Source organism: Macrotis lagotis, chromosome 3 (genome assembly GCF_037893015.1).
Source record: "Macrotis lagotis isolate mMagLag1 chromosome 3, bilby.v1.9.chrom.fasta, whole genome shotgun sequence".
Taxonomy (NCBI): Eukaryota; Metazoa; Chordata; class Mammalia; order Peramelemorphia; family Peramelidae; genus Macrotis; species Macrotis lagotis.
The window spans coordinates 118,892,128-118,905,107 of NC_133660.1; the positions used below are offsets into that span (position 1 = coordinate 118,892,128).

The 12,980-nt window shown below is 33.8% G+C and overlaps 1 protein-coding gene across 2 annotated transcripts in view; it reads left to right on the forward strand.

Moving 5' to 3' along the window:
- IQCM (IQ motif containing M) overlaps window positions 1-12,980 on the forward strand; it is a 620,635-nt gene that overhangs the window by 496,070 nt on the left and 111,585 nt on the right. For both annotated transcript variants that reach the window (XM_074229157.1, XM_074229156.1), the window contains exon 12: window positions 11,490-11,651. In XM_074229157.1, the coding sequence (XP_074085258.1) occupies window positions 11,490-11,651 (162 nt within the window). The remainder of the gene's footprint in view (window positions 1-11,489; window positions 11,652-12,980) is intronic.

A 12,980-nucleotide genomic window follows, 5' to 3' on the forward strand; every position in this document is an offset into this window, starting at 1 on the left:
TGCTAGTGTTTTCTTACTTATAAAATTACATCATCTAAGTATTTTAGATTTTTTTTCTCTCAAATACATCAAATTGAGTCCACAGGGGTTAGATGGTACATCTCCACTCAGGTTTCATGGGATATTCCCTGAGGAAGTAGGGAGTCTCTTACTAATGCTAAGTTCCTGAGCTCCTATCAATATGTCTATTGATATGTTTCCTGACCATGATTATTTACAGATATCTATATCTCTCTGTACTATTATATATGTAGTATTTTATATATATGGATACACATATGCATACATAATTATGTATAAACATATAAACAATCATATGCTGTAATATTTATATATAATATGTACAATGTCATTATATGTATAATGAATATAAAATAATATGCTTTATCACATATACAATATTTGCATTTATCTATATCTTTCCCATACATATGTACACATAATACAGTTATGCACATATACATCTACTATATTAAAATGTATATAGATATATAATATGTAATATATAGAGATATAGATAGATATATACACACATAATAAATATGAATATAGATATAGGTAAGTCAGCCAGACTTAATTAACTCTTACAAATTAGTATTTAAAATATTGCAGTTGGTAGGAGTACATTCTGCAATTCTTGCAATATTCAGGGGATAGTAGAATGTGACTTAAAGATTGTATGTGGCAAGGAGGCAACTCATTGCTCTGACTTGCTGAAAAACCCCTTCTCCCTTGTGAAGTACTCAGCAAGCTCCCCTTCAGTGTTTTGCTGCTTTTCTGCTAGGTTCTTTGTAGAGCTTTAAATTTGCCTTTCTTCATCAAGTCCAGTCTTGCTTTGGTTGCTGATACAGTCTCTGCCACCAGCCATGACTAATGCAAATGTACTGCAATGATTAGAATTTTGATGTGAAAGTGCCCAAATCTTCTAGCTCTTTGAAGTCCATGAAAGTAGACATTATGGGGTATCTGGGTAATGAGAGGAGACTGGGATCAAGACCAGGTTCCTTCACCCTCTGAAGGGATTCCTTCTCAGGGAACGCTTGTACTCTCTGCCGTCAGATATTTAAATCTAGGTTCCAAGCATTTTTGTTATTGTTAGGGATGTCATATAGAGAGACAGAGTTATCTTAGTCAAACTGAAAATACTTCTAGTGCAACATTACTTCAGTTAATCTGGGCTTTTTTCTCAAGATATTTTAGTTAATTAAAGATTTTTTTGCCTCACTTAATCTACTCTTTGACTAAGGGATTCAATAGAAATATACTTTCATTTAACACAATACCATCTTATCAGTTACTTTAAGGGAAGAGGATGATTTGATCCTTTGACCCATTATCATTTCTACTTTGCACAGGGCTTGGAGAATCATAGATGCAGAACTGGCAGATTCTATCTAGTTCAACCTTCTCCTTTTACAATGAGAAATTGGAAGCCCAATAAGGATAAGTGACTTGCCAAAGGTCAGGGAGTTAGTACTCTTAGGATTTGAACTCAAACCCTTTGATTCTGAATTCAGTATTTCTGGGCTTTCAATGTCATAGGGAACTCTTGGTGAGTAAACTCCTTCTGAACCAATGCAAAATTTTTTTGGTGACCTTTTAAACAGCAAGTTGTCTAAGCCTTTGAGAGTTCAGTGGTCACCTGCTCTGGATGCTTATCACTTGGGGTCAGAGGATGTGAATATTCCTAATTCTACTTTAGTCCTCTCTCCCCCTGGATGCCACTCTGTCAAGTAATATTGGAGTTTAATTATGATATTAGAGATCACTGATCTTTCTATTTATTCTCGTAGACTGAGTCATTCACTATTCTGGCAGATTGAATACATTATTACAATGACTTAGCTGTTTTGCTCTTCAATTGCAAATCTGAATTCTTCTACTCCAAAAAGGATCCTAAAGGTCTTACATTTCTTGCATATAAGAAATTAATTGCAAGAGAATTTCATTAATTTAACACTAAGGACTGTCTTTTTGCAGTTCCCTTGCTCAAGACATGCATCATTTTTCATCTTGATGAATGGGTCGCTTTATTTATGATTTTTTTCTTTTTTTCTAATGAACAGAAAAAAACTTACATAAAAATGGCATGACAAAAAAGGGTGACATTCAGTTATTCAAATCAGGGAAAATAAATGCAACATGAAGTGACTTAATTGAACTGTGACAAAAATCTTTAAAAGTACAAAATGTGGGCATTAGCAAGAATGTAGACTTGGCACTGGGCAGGCATTCACCACTTGATTACAGATTCAGTCCCAGATGATGATATTCTCCCCTCCCTAACTTGATGGCCTCATATGATTGGTCAATGACCTTTGTGAAATAAATCAGTATTCTAATGGATTCATCACATTCATATTGGGAAAAAAATACCATCTGTTGGCTTTTTTTTTTAAAGGAAGGCTAATATTTGCATTGATATAGAGATATGAAAAGGTTGTTTTCCTCTAAGGTAAATTCATTAAAATAGCCAATTCAAGGATGAAGTAAAAGATGAAGTAAATCATTTTTTTATTTACTTATGTATCCATTCATTTATTTATTTAACAGATACATCTGTATCTGGGATGAGTATGTAGCACTTTTATCCTCATTCCAGAATCCTAAGGTTTACCTTTAATTGAATTTGTCTATTTGCTTTTCCACAAAAGAGCAGGGGTTCTTAGCCTATGTGTCCATAGGCTTTCAAGGTCCTTGAAAGGATTTCATAAGTTCTATGAAATTGGATGGGAAAAATAAATGTATCTTTATTTCTATTACTCTTTGGTTTCCTTTGCAATTCTGCGAATTTTATTTTATGCATTTAAGAAGGTGATTCTAAAAAGAAATCCATGGGTTAGGTCAGGGTAAAGTTTTTTTAGCTTCTCAGAAGAGAGATAACATGATATCTTGAAATCTGTGAGATTCATGTTCTGTCTATTAAATTTTGACTAGATGATACTGTTCAAGATAGTGGACCTCTAGACAATTCTCTAAGAATATACGCATTGTACACCTACAATAGTAGACTTTCCTTTTTCTGATAGGTTCTTTTATCAATGAAATCAAAGATCAATCCCTATTTCATATTATGGAAGGTGAAGATGTAAAAATGTGGGTAGTGTAGCTAAATGATCATAAAATAACTAGCATTTATGTAGGGCAACTATGTTGTGTAATGACTAGAGTGTTGGGTCTGGAGTTAGGGATCTGAGTTCAAATTAAGATATTTACTAGATGTATGACTCTGAGCAATTAACTTAATCCTATTTGTCTCAGTTCTATATCCATAAAATGAACTAGAAAGGGAAATGACAAAGTACTGCAGTATCTCTGCCAAGAAAACCCCAAATGGGATCATAAAAAATGAGACTTGACTGAAATAATCCAATAACGTTTCCTAGAGAGGTTTATAAATATGATCTCTTTGATGCTTACAAATATCTTGGGAGGTAGGCTATATTATTATCACCCCCATTTTACAGATGAGGGAACTGAGATCAACAAAAGTTAAATGACCTTCCATGGGTTACCAAGCTAGAAAGTGTCTGTGGTTAGATTTGAACTCAAGTCCTCCTGACTCAGGACTTGGAGTTTATCCACTATACTTTCTTGCTGCTCAAACCTGAGATAATTGGGTTCAGACATAGCACCAACTCAGTGGTGGTTTCCACTCTTATCCATCCTTCATTTTCTTTCCTAAAAAAATTATTTAGCATTTTATTTTACCCCATTTTCATTAATTTTCAAAAAATGCCAATGGCATCATTCAGTAATGTCTAGATTCATGTGTGAATTGGATTTAAGTAAGACAGAATTGCACAAATTTGTCAACCTTACCCTGGGATAGATACCCCCCCTAATTCACTGAAGGGTTTGTGGTCCATCAGTTATCTTCGACCTAGTTCATCTGCGAAAATAGTTTAACAAGGTGTGGTTTCTATGTATACGCTATCTTCTTATAGCCACAGGTGAGAGTTGGTTAAAAGGTGAATGCCAAAAATGGAAAAGTAACTCCTAAAAGGACTCAGCTGCCTTCATGTCAAAGGTTTTAGTCCTCTGGAACACCCCATAAACTGCATTATGCAGTAACGTTTGGAGGATACCCTTCTTATTGTTTAATAAATTTAGGCCTTAAACCAGAGACTAAATCATTTCTCAGATTGCTTTTGGGTCTGGATGGCATGGGAATGAAAGTTAAATAATACAATTCATTTTCTATAACAGATTAGGGCAGTAGTTTCTAGCTAGAGGAATAGGATTTTGCTTAAAAATATTTTAATAACTGTTATTTCAATATAATTTATTTTCCTTGTAATTCTATGTATTCTATTATGTATTTAAAATATCATTTTGAGAATAGTTTCATAATCCCCCCCCCCAGATTTTTGAAGGGGAGCAGGGTACACAAAAAAAAAATTAAGAACTTTTAGTGTGAAAAAAGGAACTTTTCAGTTATGTATGTTCCAAGTATCTTAGGACTGTGAATCATTTACCTCACATTGTGAAATTAACAGCAGTGAATTAGAAGGAATTCTCTGTGGGAATAACTAAAGTTATAGTTATTGATACTTTAAACTTTCACGGACCCATAATTTCATTGATCCTTTCACTGAAACAGATTTGACACTTCCTTTTTAGTTTAATAGAGAGTCCCTCTTTAAAAGAACAAAGTGGTATAGGCAATGGATTTTAGCTCCATTTTTCAGATAAATAAATTATGACTCAGAGGGACTGTGTTGCCCAGCTAGTATCAGCTCTCTTTTCAGAAATTATTATTTTTATTATTTTGCATTGTATTTGATATTTACTTATTTGGTTGCATGCTTGTATACCTGGAGGAGAATCTGGGTCCCTTGAAGACAGAGACATTTTCATTTTGCCTTTATATCTTTGTTGTGGTGATCAAATGAGCTAATAGTTATCCCAAACCCCTGCTGTAGTGCTCTTCAGGTAGTAAATAATAAATGTTTGTTAATTTTATTTGTATTGTTGAGTGGCTATAAATGAAATAAATTCATCTTTGGTTAGTCAACCTTCTTTGAATGAGATTCTCAAACAGGTTAATCATTGAATAAATGTACCCACATTTGAAACCTTTAAGAGTACAGGGTCATTTTTGCAGGGATCAGGGAATGGTTTAGGTCTTTAGAGCAGAGTTCTTACTAGTAAGAAGTTGATTGATTTGATATCTTATGTGATGCCAATAAAAATGTTTTCATTCCCTCTAGGAAAAGAACATTGTATATCCTCAATTCAACATATTCTTTTAAAATTGCACCTACTTTTTTAGAACCAGCACTGAAAGTTATTTGGATGGTAACAGTAATCACAGGCTATCGCTACATGTTGAAAACATTAGGTATTATTTGAACAAATGTGATTTAGAGGCTTTGTTTCCATTACTGATTACAAATATAGGCTTCTGGAAGGCACAAAACTAGATAACTCTCCTTTCTGTATGTCATTATTTTTTTCTGTGAGGGGTAAATAAGTGATAAAGTAGATAGAGTGTTGGACCTAGTGTTGGGAAGAACTGAATTCAAATTTAGCATCAGACACTTACTAGCCATGTGACCCTAAATAAATCATAGTTTCCTCAACTATAAAATGAAAATAATAATAGCTTTTATCTCTCAAGGTTGTTAGGATTAAATGAGATAATATCTGAAAAATGCTTAGCATAGTAACTGGCACAGATTTGAGCCTAATAAATACTCCTCTCTTCTCCTTTTTCTTACTTTTCCCTTTTCCTTACCTATTCTCTTTTCTTCTTTCCTCCCTTCCTTCTTTTCTTCTTTCCTTCCTCTTTTTTCTTCTTCTCTTCCTTTGTCCCTCCTTCCCTCCCCTCTTTCCTCCCTCCCCTCCTCCTTTTTTCCTTCCTCCCTCTACTTCCTCTTTCCCTTCCCTTCCTATCCTTCCTTCCTGTCCTATCCTTTCCTTTCCTTTCCTTTCCTTTCCTTTCCTTTCCTTTCCTTTCCTTTCCTTTCCTTTCCTTTCCTTTCCTTCCTTCCTTCCTTCCTCCCTTTCCTCTCCACCTTATAGGTTTGCCTTTTCAGAACTCAAGAAACTCTGTTTATCCTTTGCTTTCAGTTAGTTTAAGTTGGTGGAGATGTTCAATACCATTTTATCTAAATAGTAGCCTTATGTTATATTTGTGGTCTCTCTGAGATGGAATGATGAGCATTTTTTAAAATTTTGCTTCCATCCTCTCTTTCCTATGCTTTTGACTCAATGGATTTTGCTATCTTGACACAGCTGTTGTCTCATCCTGGAATTTCCCTCAGTTCCTCAGTATGGTCTCAGGTCTTTTCACTGGAAAATCCATCTGCCATGCTGCACCATTCTTTTAATGTTATGTTCCTTTGGGGGCTTTCATATGGGAACAGACACAAGGTGACCATGTTTTGGGCTTACCCAGTCATGCTTTTGACTCTAAGGACTTTTCCACTGCAACTTAATTTTCTCTCATTCTGGAACTTTCTTTAGGGCTTGGGATCTTGTCATCCTGGAATATCCTGCTATTCTGCCAGACCCTCCTCCTGATGAATTTTGGGCATTGGTCCTCATTTTTAGGCTAAACTTCTGACTTTATGGACTTTGCCATCATTCCCCCACTAGGAGATCCTCCTCCTATTTTTCGGCTTCTTTTTATTTGTTGTGTCCTTCCCTATTAGAAAGTAAGTTCATTGAGGGCAGAAATTGTCTTTCATTTTGTTTGAATTTGTGACTTTAGTCTTTTGCACAGGTCTGGATGCTTATTTAATTATCTTGCCTAACTTGTCTATAGTGAACTAAAATTGTATTTCTTTTTAATACAGTATTATAAACAGTATTATATTGTTACATTATATATATTTTACAGTGTATACATATATATGTATGTATTAGAGAATTTAAATAGAGTACTTCTTTTAAAATATAGAACCCAAAAGATTTAATGTCATAAAACCTAGGTGCCCTTCTTATTAGTAAACTTGAATTCCTACTTTTCCTTCCCTATTTTTCCCTTTATGACTTTAAAGGAGTAAACGCTTGTCTCTTTTCTTTTGGAGTCTATTTAGAACTTTGATTTCCCATTCCCAGCTTCTTTCACAACTGTGAATTATCACTACTATCTCAGTTCCTCATTTGCTCAACTTACCTGACAAAGTAATATCAAGGGAAACTGAAAGATCAGGAATCTTTCCTCCAGCATCTCTTCTTAGAGTGTTTTTCTTTTTACCATGTGACAGAAGCAAAGGAAAGAGATTAAATTTACATGATGTGACTTTACTAAAAACTAATGTGAAATGCCATAATTTTTTTCCAATCAGGAGGCAATAATGTTTCATTCTCTCCTTATGAAATTAGAAAGAAACTCTCCTTACCCCAATAGTTTGTAAAACAAGGTCACAGGTAAAATCTGTAAGTTTACAGCTGCAAAGGACTTCAGAAACCCTGTGGTCCAATCCTACATGTTTTGGCTAAAAATTCTTTGCAGAGAGGCATATTAACTTTCTCAAGGTCACAATGTGAGCAGCAGAGATGAAGTTCTAACCCAAGTTCTCTGACTTGTTGCTAGGTATTCTTTGAAACTTGTATACAATGGAGAGTTTTAATATATTTCAACTGGTTTGCTTAACAATTGCTCAGAGGGCTAAATCATTAAATTGTATTTATTAAACTCTTCCCCTGTCAGATACTGTGCTAAGTAGTGGGTATACTGAGAAAGGCAAATACAATCTCTCCCCTCAAGGGTTTCACATTTCAATTGGGGAAGAGAGCATATAAATATATTAGCTATGTACAAGATACTTATTTTTGATGAAAATGCTTTTCTCTTGAAAAGAAAATGCATTTATATAAAGTTTCTTTGGGAAGACACAATGGTTTATGAGAGATTTATTTTGTATTTGTTCTTGGGAAAAAGAATGTCTCTATGTCACTCCACGATGGTACTTGCATCTAATGATTAGGAGGCTTTTGGTGAACTTGTGAGATCAGTTTTAGTAGAGTTAAATGACAGGTAGTTAAGAGAGATGATGTGGTGAGGTATTGAATTCATCAGATGTGAACAAATTTTCCAACAGTTTGGCAGTGAAGGGAATATGTGATGAGGTAAGTGGGGAGACTTGAGCATATATGTAAGTAGATGGGAATGCATGGGTAGAAAGGGAACATAAACGATCTGACTATTAGAATCCTGGGCATGGAAAGAGGAGATAGGGTCAAGGGGCACAAGTCAATAGACAGAAATTCAATTCAATTATATTAAACATATATTAAATACTTAACTGTTAATCAAAGTGTCAATTTGAGTAATGGTAATAGCAAAGCAAAAATGAAACAATTTCTGTCTTCAAAGAATTTATGTGTTGGGGGGGTGAGGTGGAACTATATTCTTCATTTCAATAAAAAGTACATCTAAAATAAGGTAGATTGAGAAGGAACACTAATAAGTAGAAGGTTAGGAAAATCTTCCTATAGGAGGAAGCAGCCAAATAGTTTGTATTATGGAGACAATAGGTAACTGTAATAGCTGAATGGTGACATGGTCATACCTTTGTTTTAGAAATATTAATTTAGCAATTATATGGAAGATAGATTGGAAAATGGAAAAGCTAGAGGCAGGTAAACTAATTTGAAGGCTGTTGTTTTAGTCTTAGTAAGAGATGCTCGTTTCTTTGAAAAGAGAGATACAGAAGAAAGTGAGTGATGATGCTGACAAATTTTGACTAGTGATGGAAGGGAAAGAAGGGAGTTTCCTTTTTGTTAATTTTAATCATCTTAATAAGGAAGATACCAAGCCATTTACTGCAAGCATGAGAAAGGATATTTGGGGAAATCTACTGGAAATTTAAATAGGGGGCAAAGATATACAACAATGATTATGGAATCAGAGGTAGGAAGTCAATTTATTTTTAAATAGATAATTTGTGAGCACTTAGAGAAAGAAGCATTGATTGAAATATACCCCATCAGTTTTCTATTATCAAATCACATTTCTAACTTTGACAGCTATTAGATCAGGACAATGCTAAAGACATTATACATCTGATTCAGTAAAATATTTGAAAAAAGCTTCTCATGATAGCCTCGTGGACAAAATAGAGAGATGATGGCTTCATAATAATAACATTTGGAAGATTTATGCTTGCTTGTAAAAAAAATGCTTGGTTTGGATTAAGAGAGTACATATATTCAATTGTCAACTCTCTTAATTACTATTAGTACTATTTGAATAACCTTGGACAAATCATCTGACCCTCAGGGTTGCAAAAAAGTGAAAGGTATATTGTAATTTGTCTCAAGGTCCACCCAGTTGTGTTTAAGTTCCAGAAGAAATATGGTATGAATGGGCTAGGGGGTGGAGGAGAGAGAAGAATAAATTTCAAGACAGAGAATTTCATTGTCACCTAACCAATTATAAGAGTTTTAGTGGTCACTTAAAATCTCTGGTTTTTTGATCCAAACACAATAGGGTAGACCAAATGAACACTCAACCCCCTTCAATCTCTAAGTTTACAATTCTAGGATCCTGATAACTGAATCTAATAAAGTATTGGTTAAGAGTACCTGGCTTATACTGAGTACTTTAATGTTTATTGACTGATTGATTGACTGGCTGATTTATTGATTTATATAATAATTGAATTATTATTTCATATTTAAATGATTATATTTAGTTCAGAGTGCACTATTACAGGGAAAATATTGATAAATTAGAAGTAATCAAGATCCTATTTGTTATTATGGTATTCCACCAGCAGTGTATAAATACACTTCCTTCCCCACAACTCCTTCAAAATTATTTTCTCTTCTTTTTTAGCCAGTTTTTAACCAAACTCAAGGGTTTGAGGTAGAACCTTAAAGTTGCTTTAATTTGCATTTCTCTATTAGTAATTTGGAGCATTTAAATATATATTTAAATGTATGTATTTATATTTAAAAACCTATATAAATATCTGTATATTTATATAGGATTTTAAATTCATAAACAAATCATAGAAACAAGGAAGAAAGTTTTGAGATCTATGGATGGAATTACAGTTCATGACCAAACAAGCAAGAAGGACCTGAGGAAATAAAAAAAGACATTTTGATTATATAAAATTTAAAATTTTGAACAAACAAATCCCAAATAGTCAAGATTTAGAAGGGGTAGAGTTGAAGGGAAGGGAGAAATCTTTGTACCAATTTCTCTGTTAAAAGTACTTTTTACAAATAATTTAATAACTGGTTCAAATTTTTTAAGCATAAGAGCTATTTCCCAAATGATGTATGGTCTGGATGTATTAACAAATAGTTGTTTTTTTAAAATTTTAACATCATCCATGTCAAGTATCCATTTGCTATTTATTTTGGTATAAGTAGTGAGATGCTGATCTAAATATAATTTCTACTGAGAACTAAAAAAACAAACAAATAAAAAACTATTTCATTATCAATGATTTTCTTTGTAATCCTGTGCATTTTATTCTAAAATTTAAAAAACATTTTTTTTTTGAGATGGTGCTTGTAGATTGGCAAAGGAGAACACAAACAAAGTTAAGGATTTCTGTTCTAAGCCTATAAGCCAAGTTTCTGTAAATGTCAGAAGAGTTTCCTAACCAGAGAAATCACAAGTCCTAGATGGAAAATTGATCAACTCTCTTCCTGCTACTCACTAAACTATAACCTATTTTCAGACCAACCTATTTCTTAATTTATAGGCTGTCATAAGCAATTCTTTTGTCTCCCCCTAAAATACCCTTTTGATTATCTGTATAGCTTAAAGGTTGTTATTTAGTGTTCTCCTAGTGGTCAGTAGCATTTTTAAAAAATTGTTTCAATATTTGGATTTTCCAATTGGTGAGTCTTGGCTATTAAGGTATTTTATTCTGAAATAAACTGAACCATATTTAAGTGGTTTTTCTTTTCTCCCCTATATGCATATGTATAGTTTTAAGTTACATAATTTCCTTCCACCCTCCCATCCCATCCCCCTCCCCTCAGTGGTGAATGGTCAGGTGAATATTGTATATGCACATTTATGTTAAATATGTCTAGAGATTAGACATTTTTGATGTGAGGAATTAGGATTAAGGGAAGTACATAAGAGAACGTTTTTTAAAAAGTGAATGTAGTATTCATCAGATTCTGAAGGGATTTTTGTTTTGTTTTGATTTGTTTTTTTTTTCTTCCTCTAGATGGGGATAGTATTGTCCAAAGGCATTCTAATAGGATTGCTCTGGCTCTCTGAACTGCTGAGAGGAGCTACTTCCATCAAGGCTGATCAACTCACAATGTTATTGTTAATGTGTAGAATGTTCTCTTAGTTACTGTACAGGTTTTTTCAAGAATCATCTTTGCTTTTTTTAAAACTAGTTTCCATAGTATTAAAATGCAAAACTCTAAATATATACATGTATGCATATATTAAATATTTGTATAATATATATATTATAGGAAATATTTTATGGAAACTAAGAAAATAATGAATTAGGAAAGATTTATGAACATTTTCTGTTTTTTTTAAACCTTAGAATGTGATGAAATTCCCTCTGAGAACGTAAAAATGGGAAAAGCTATCGAAATGTTATTCACTCTATATCCTCCTGAAGGTGCCCATGTGAGTCATATTTGGGGCATAAAGTCAACTTGGACAAGACCCATAGTGAATGGAGAAGAAGGATATAAGTATATAGGTGAGTCATTAAACTTTATTATTTATTTTTGTATTAAAAGTGATAATGGATTTTTATCTTTTAGGTTTCCAAGAAATGTGGTTAGATATTTGTTATCCCTTAATAGTATTTAACTTGGGGAGTGGGGTGTATGTGCAGTGGTTGGAGAACTGAACATAGAGTCAGAAATGTTTGAATTCAAATGCTGCCCCAGCAAGATAAGCAATATAATTTATTCCTCTTCACGTTAGTTTTCCTAATTCATAAAAGAAATAATATCATTTACCTCATGGGGTTGTAAGGATCAACAATACAACTATTTTTATCATAAGCATTAGTTGGGAAGCACAGGGGATAGAGTGCCAGATCTGGAGCCTGAAACTCTTCTTTGGGAGTTAAATTCTAGCCTCAGATGCTTTCTAGCTCTGTGAATCTAAGCAGGTCACTTAACCCTGCTTGTCTCAGTTTCCTCATCCATAAAATGAGTCAGACAAAAAAAAAGTGTAAAACCCTCCAGGATCTCTGCCAGAAAAAAAAATTCCATATGGGGTTGGACACAACTGACAAAATGACTCAATATGATCCTTCTTACATTGGCTTGTAAGGCTTGAGGAAAATGGTTTTAGATAGAGACAATTCCACCTTTATAAAATCATATTCATTAACTAGACATAGATCCAAGTTGACTTTATGTCCCAAATATGACTCAAAGGGATGGAGGAAGGTCTGAGAAATGGCTAAGCCTACACTTTGCATAATAGGAGACTAACTGAAAATATCTAGGCATCTTGAAATTTCTTAATTTTGTTCTTTATAGCCTTCCTACAAGTTTTCCTTAGTGAGTATATTATATATTACCTTAGTTGAGTTTATTCAAATTCCTTTGGAATTTGAAATTATCTTGGATCATTGTAGTGATCAGAGTAGCTAAGTTTTTTATGGTTGATCATCATGAAATCTATTTGCCCAACTGACCTTACTTATGTTTTCTCTCATTATAAAGATTAAATCTAATCCTTCTTCTGTGAGATGGTTTGACAAATTCTTTGTGGCTTTTCTGGACAAGAGCATTAGGGACTAGTATTCTAATCTGTATATATTTTTTTTAGGTTTTTGCAAGGCAATGGGGTTAAGTGGCTTGCCCAAGGGCACACAGCTAGGTAATTATTAAGTGTCTGAGACCGGATTTGAACCCAGGTACTCCTGACTCCAGGGCCAGTGCTTTATCCACTGTGCCACCTAGCCACCCCCTCTAATCTGTATATTTAAGTGGACTCTGTCTGTGTGTTTGTGTGTGTGTGTGTGTGTGTGTGTGTGTGTGTGTGCGTGTGTAAACTGCTTTTTGGCATT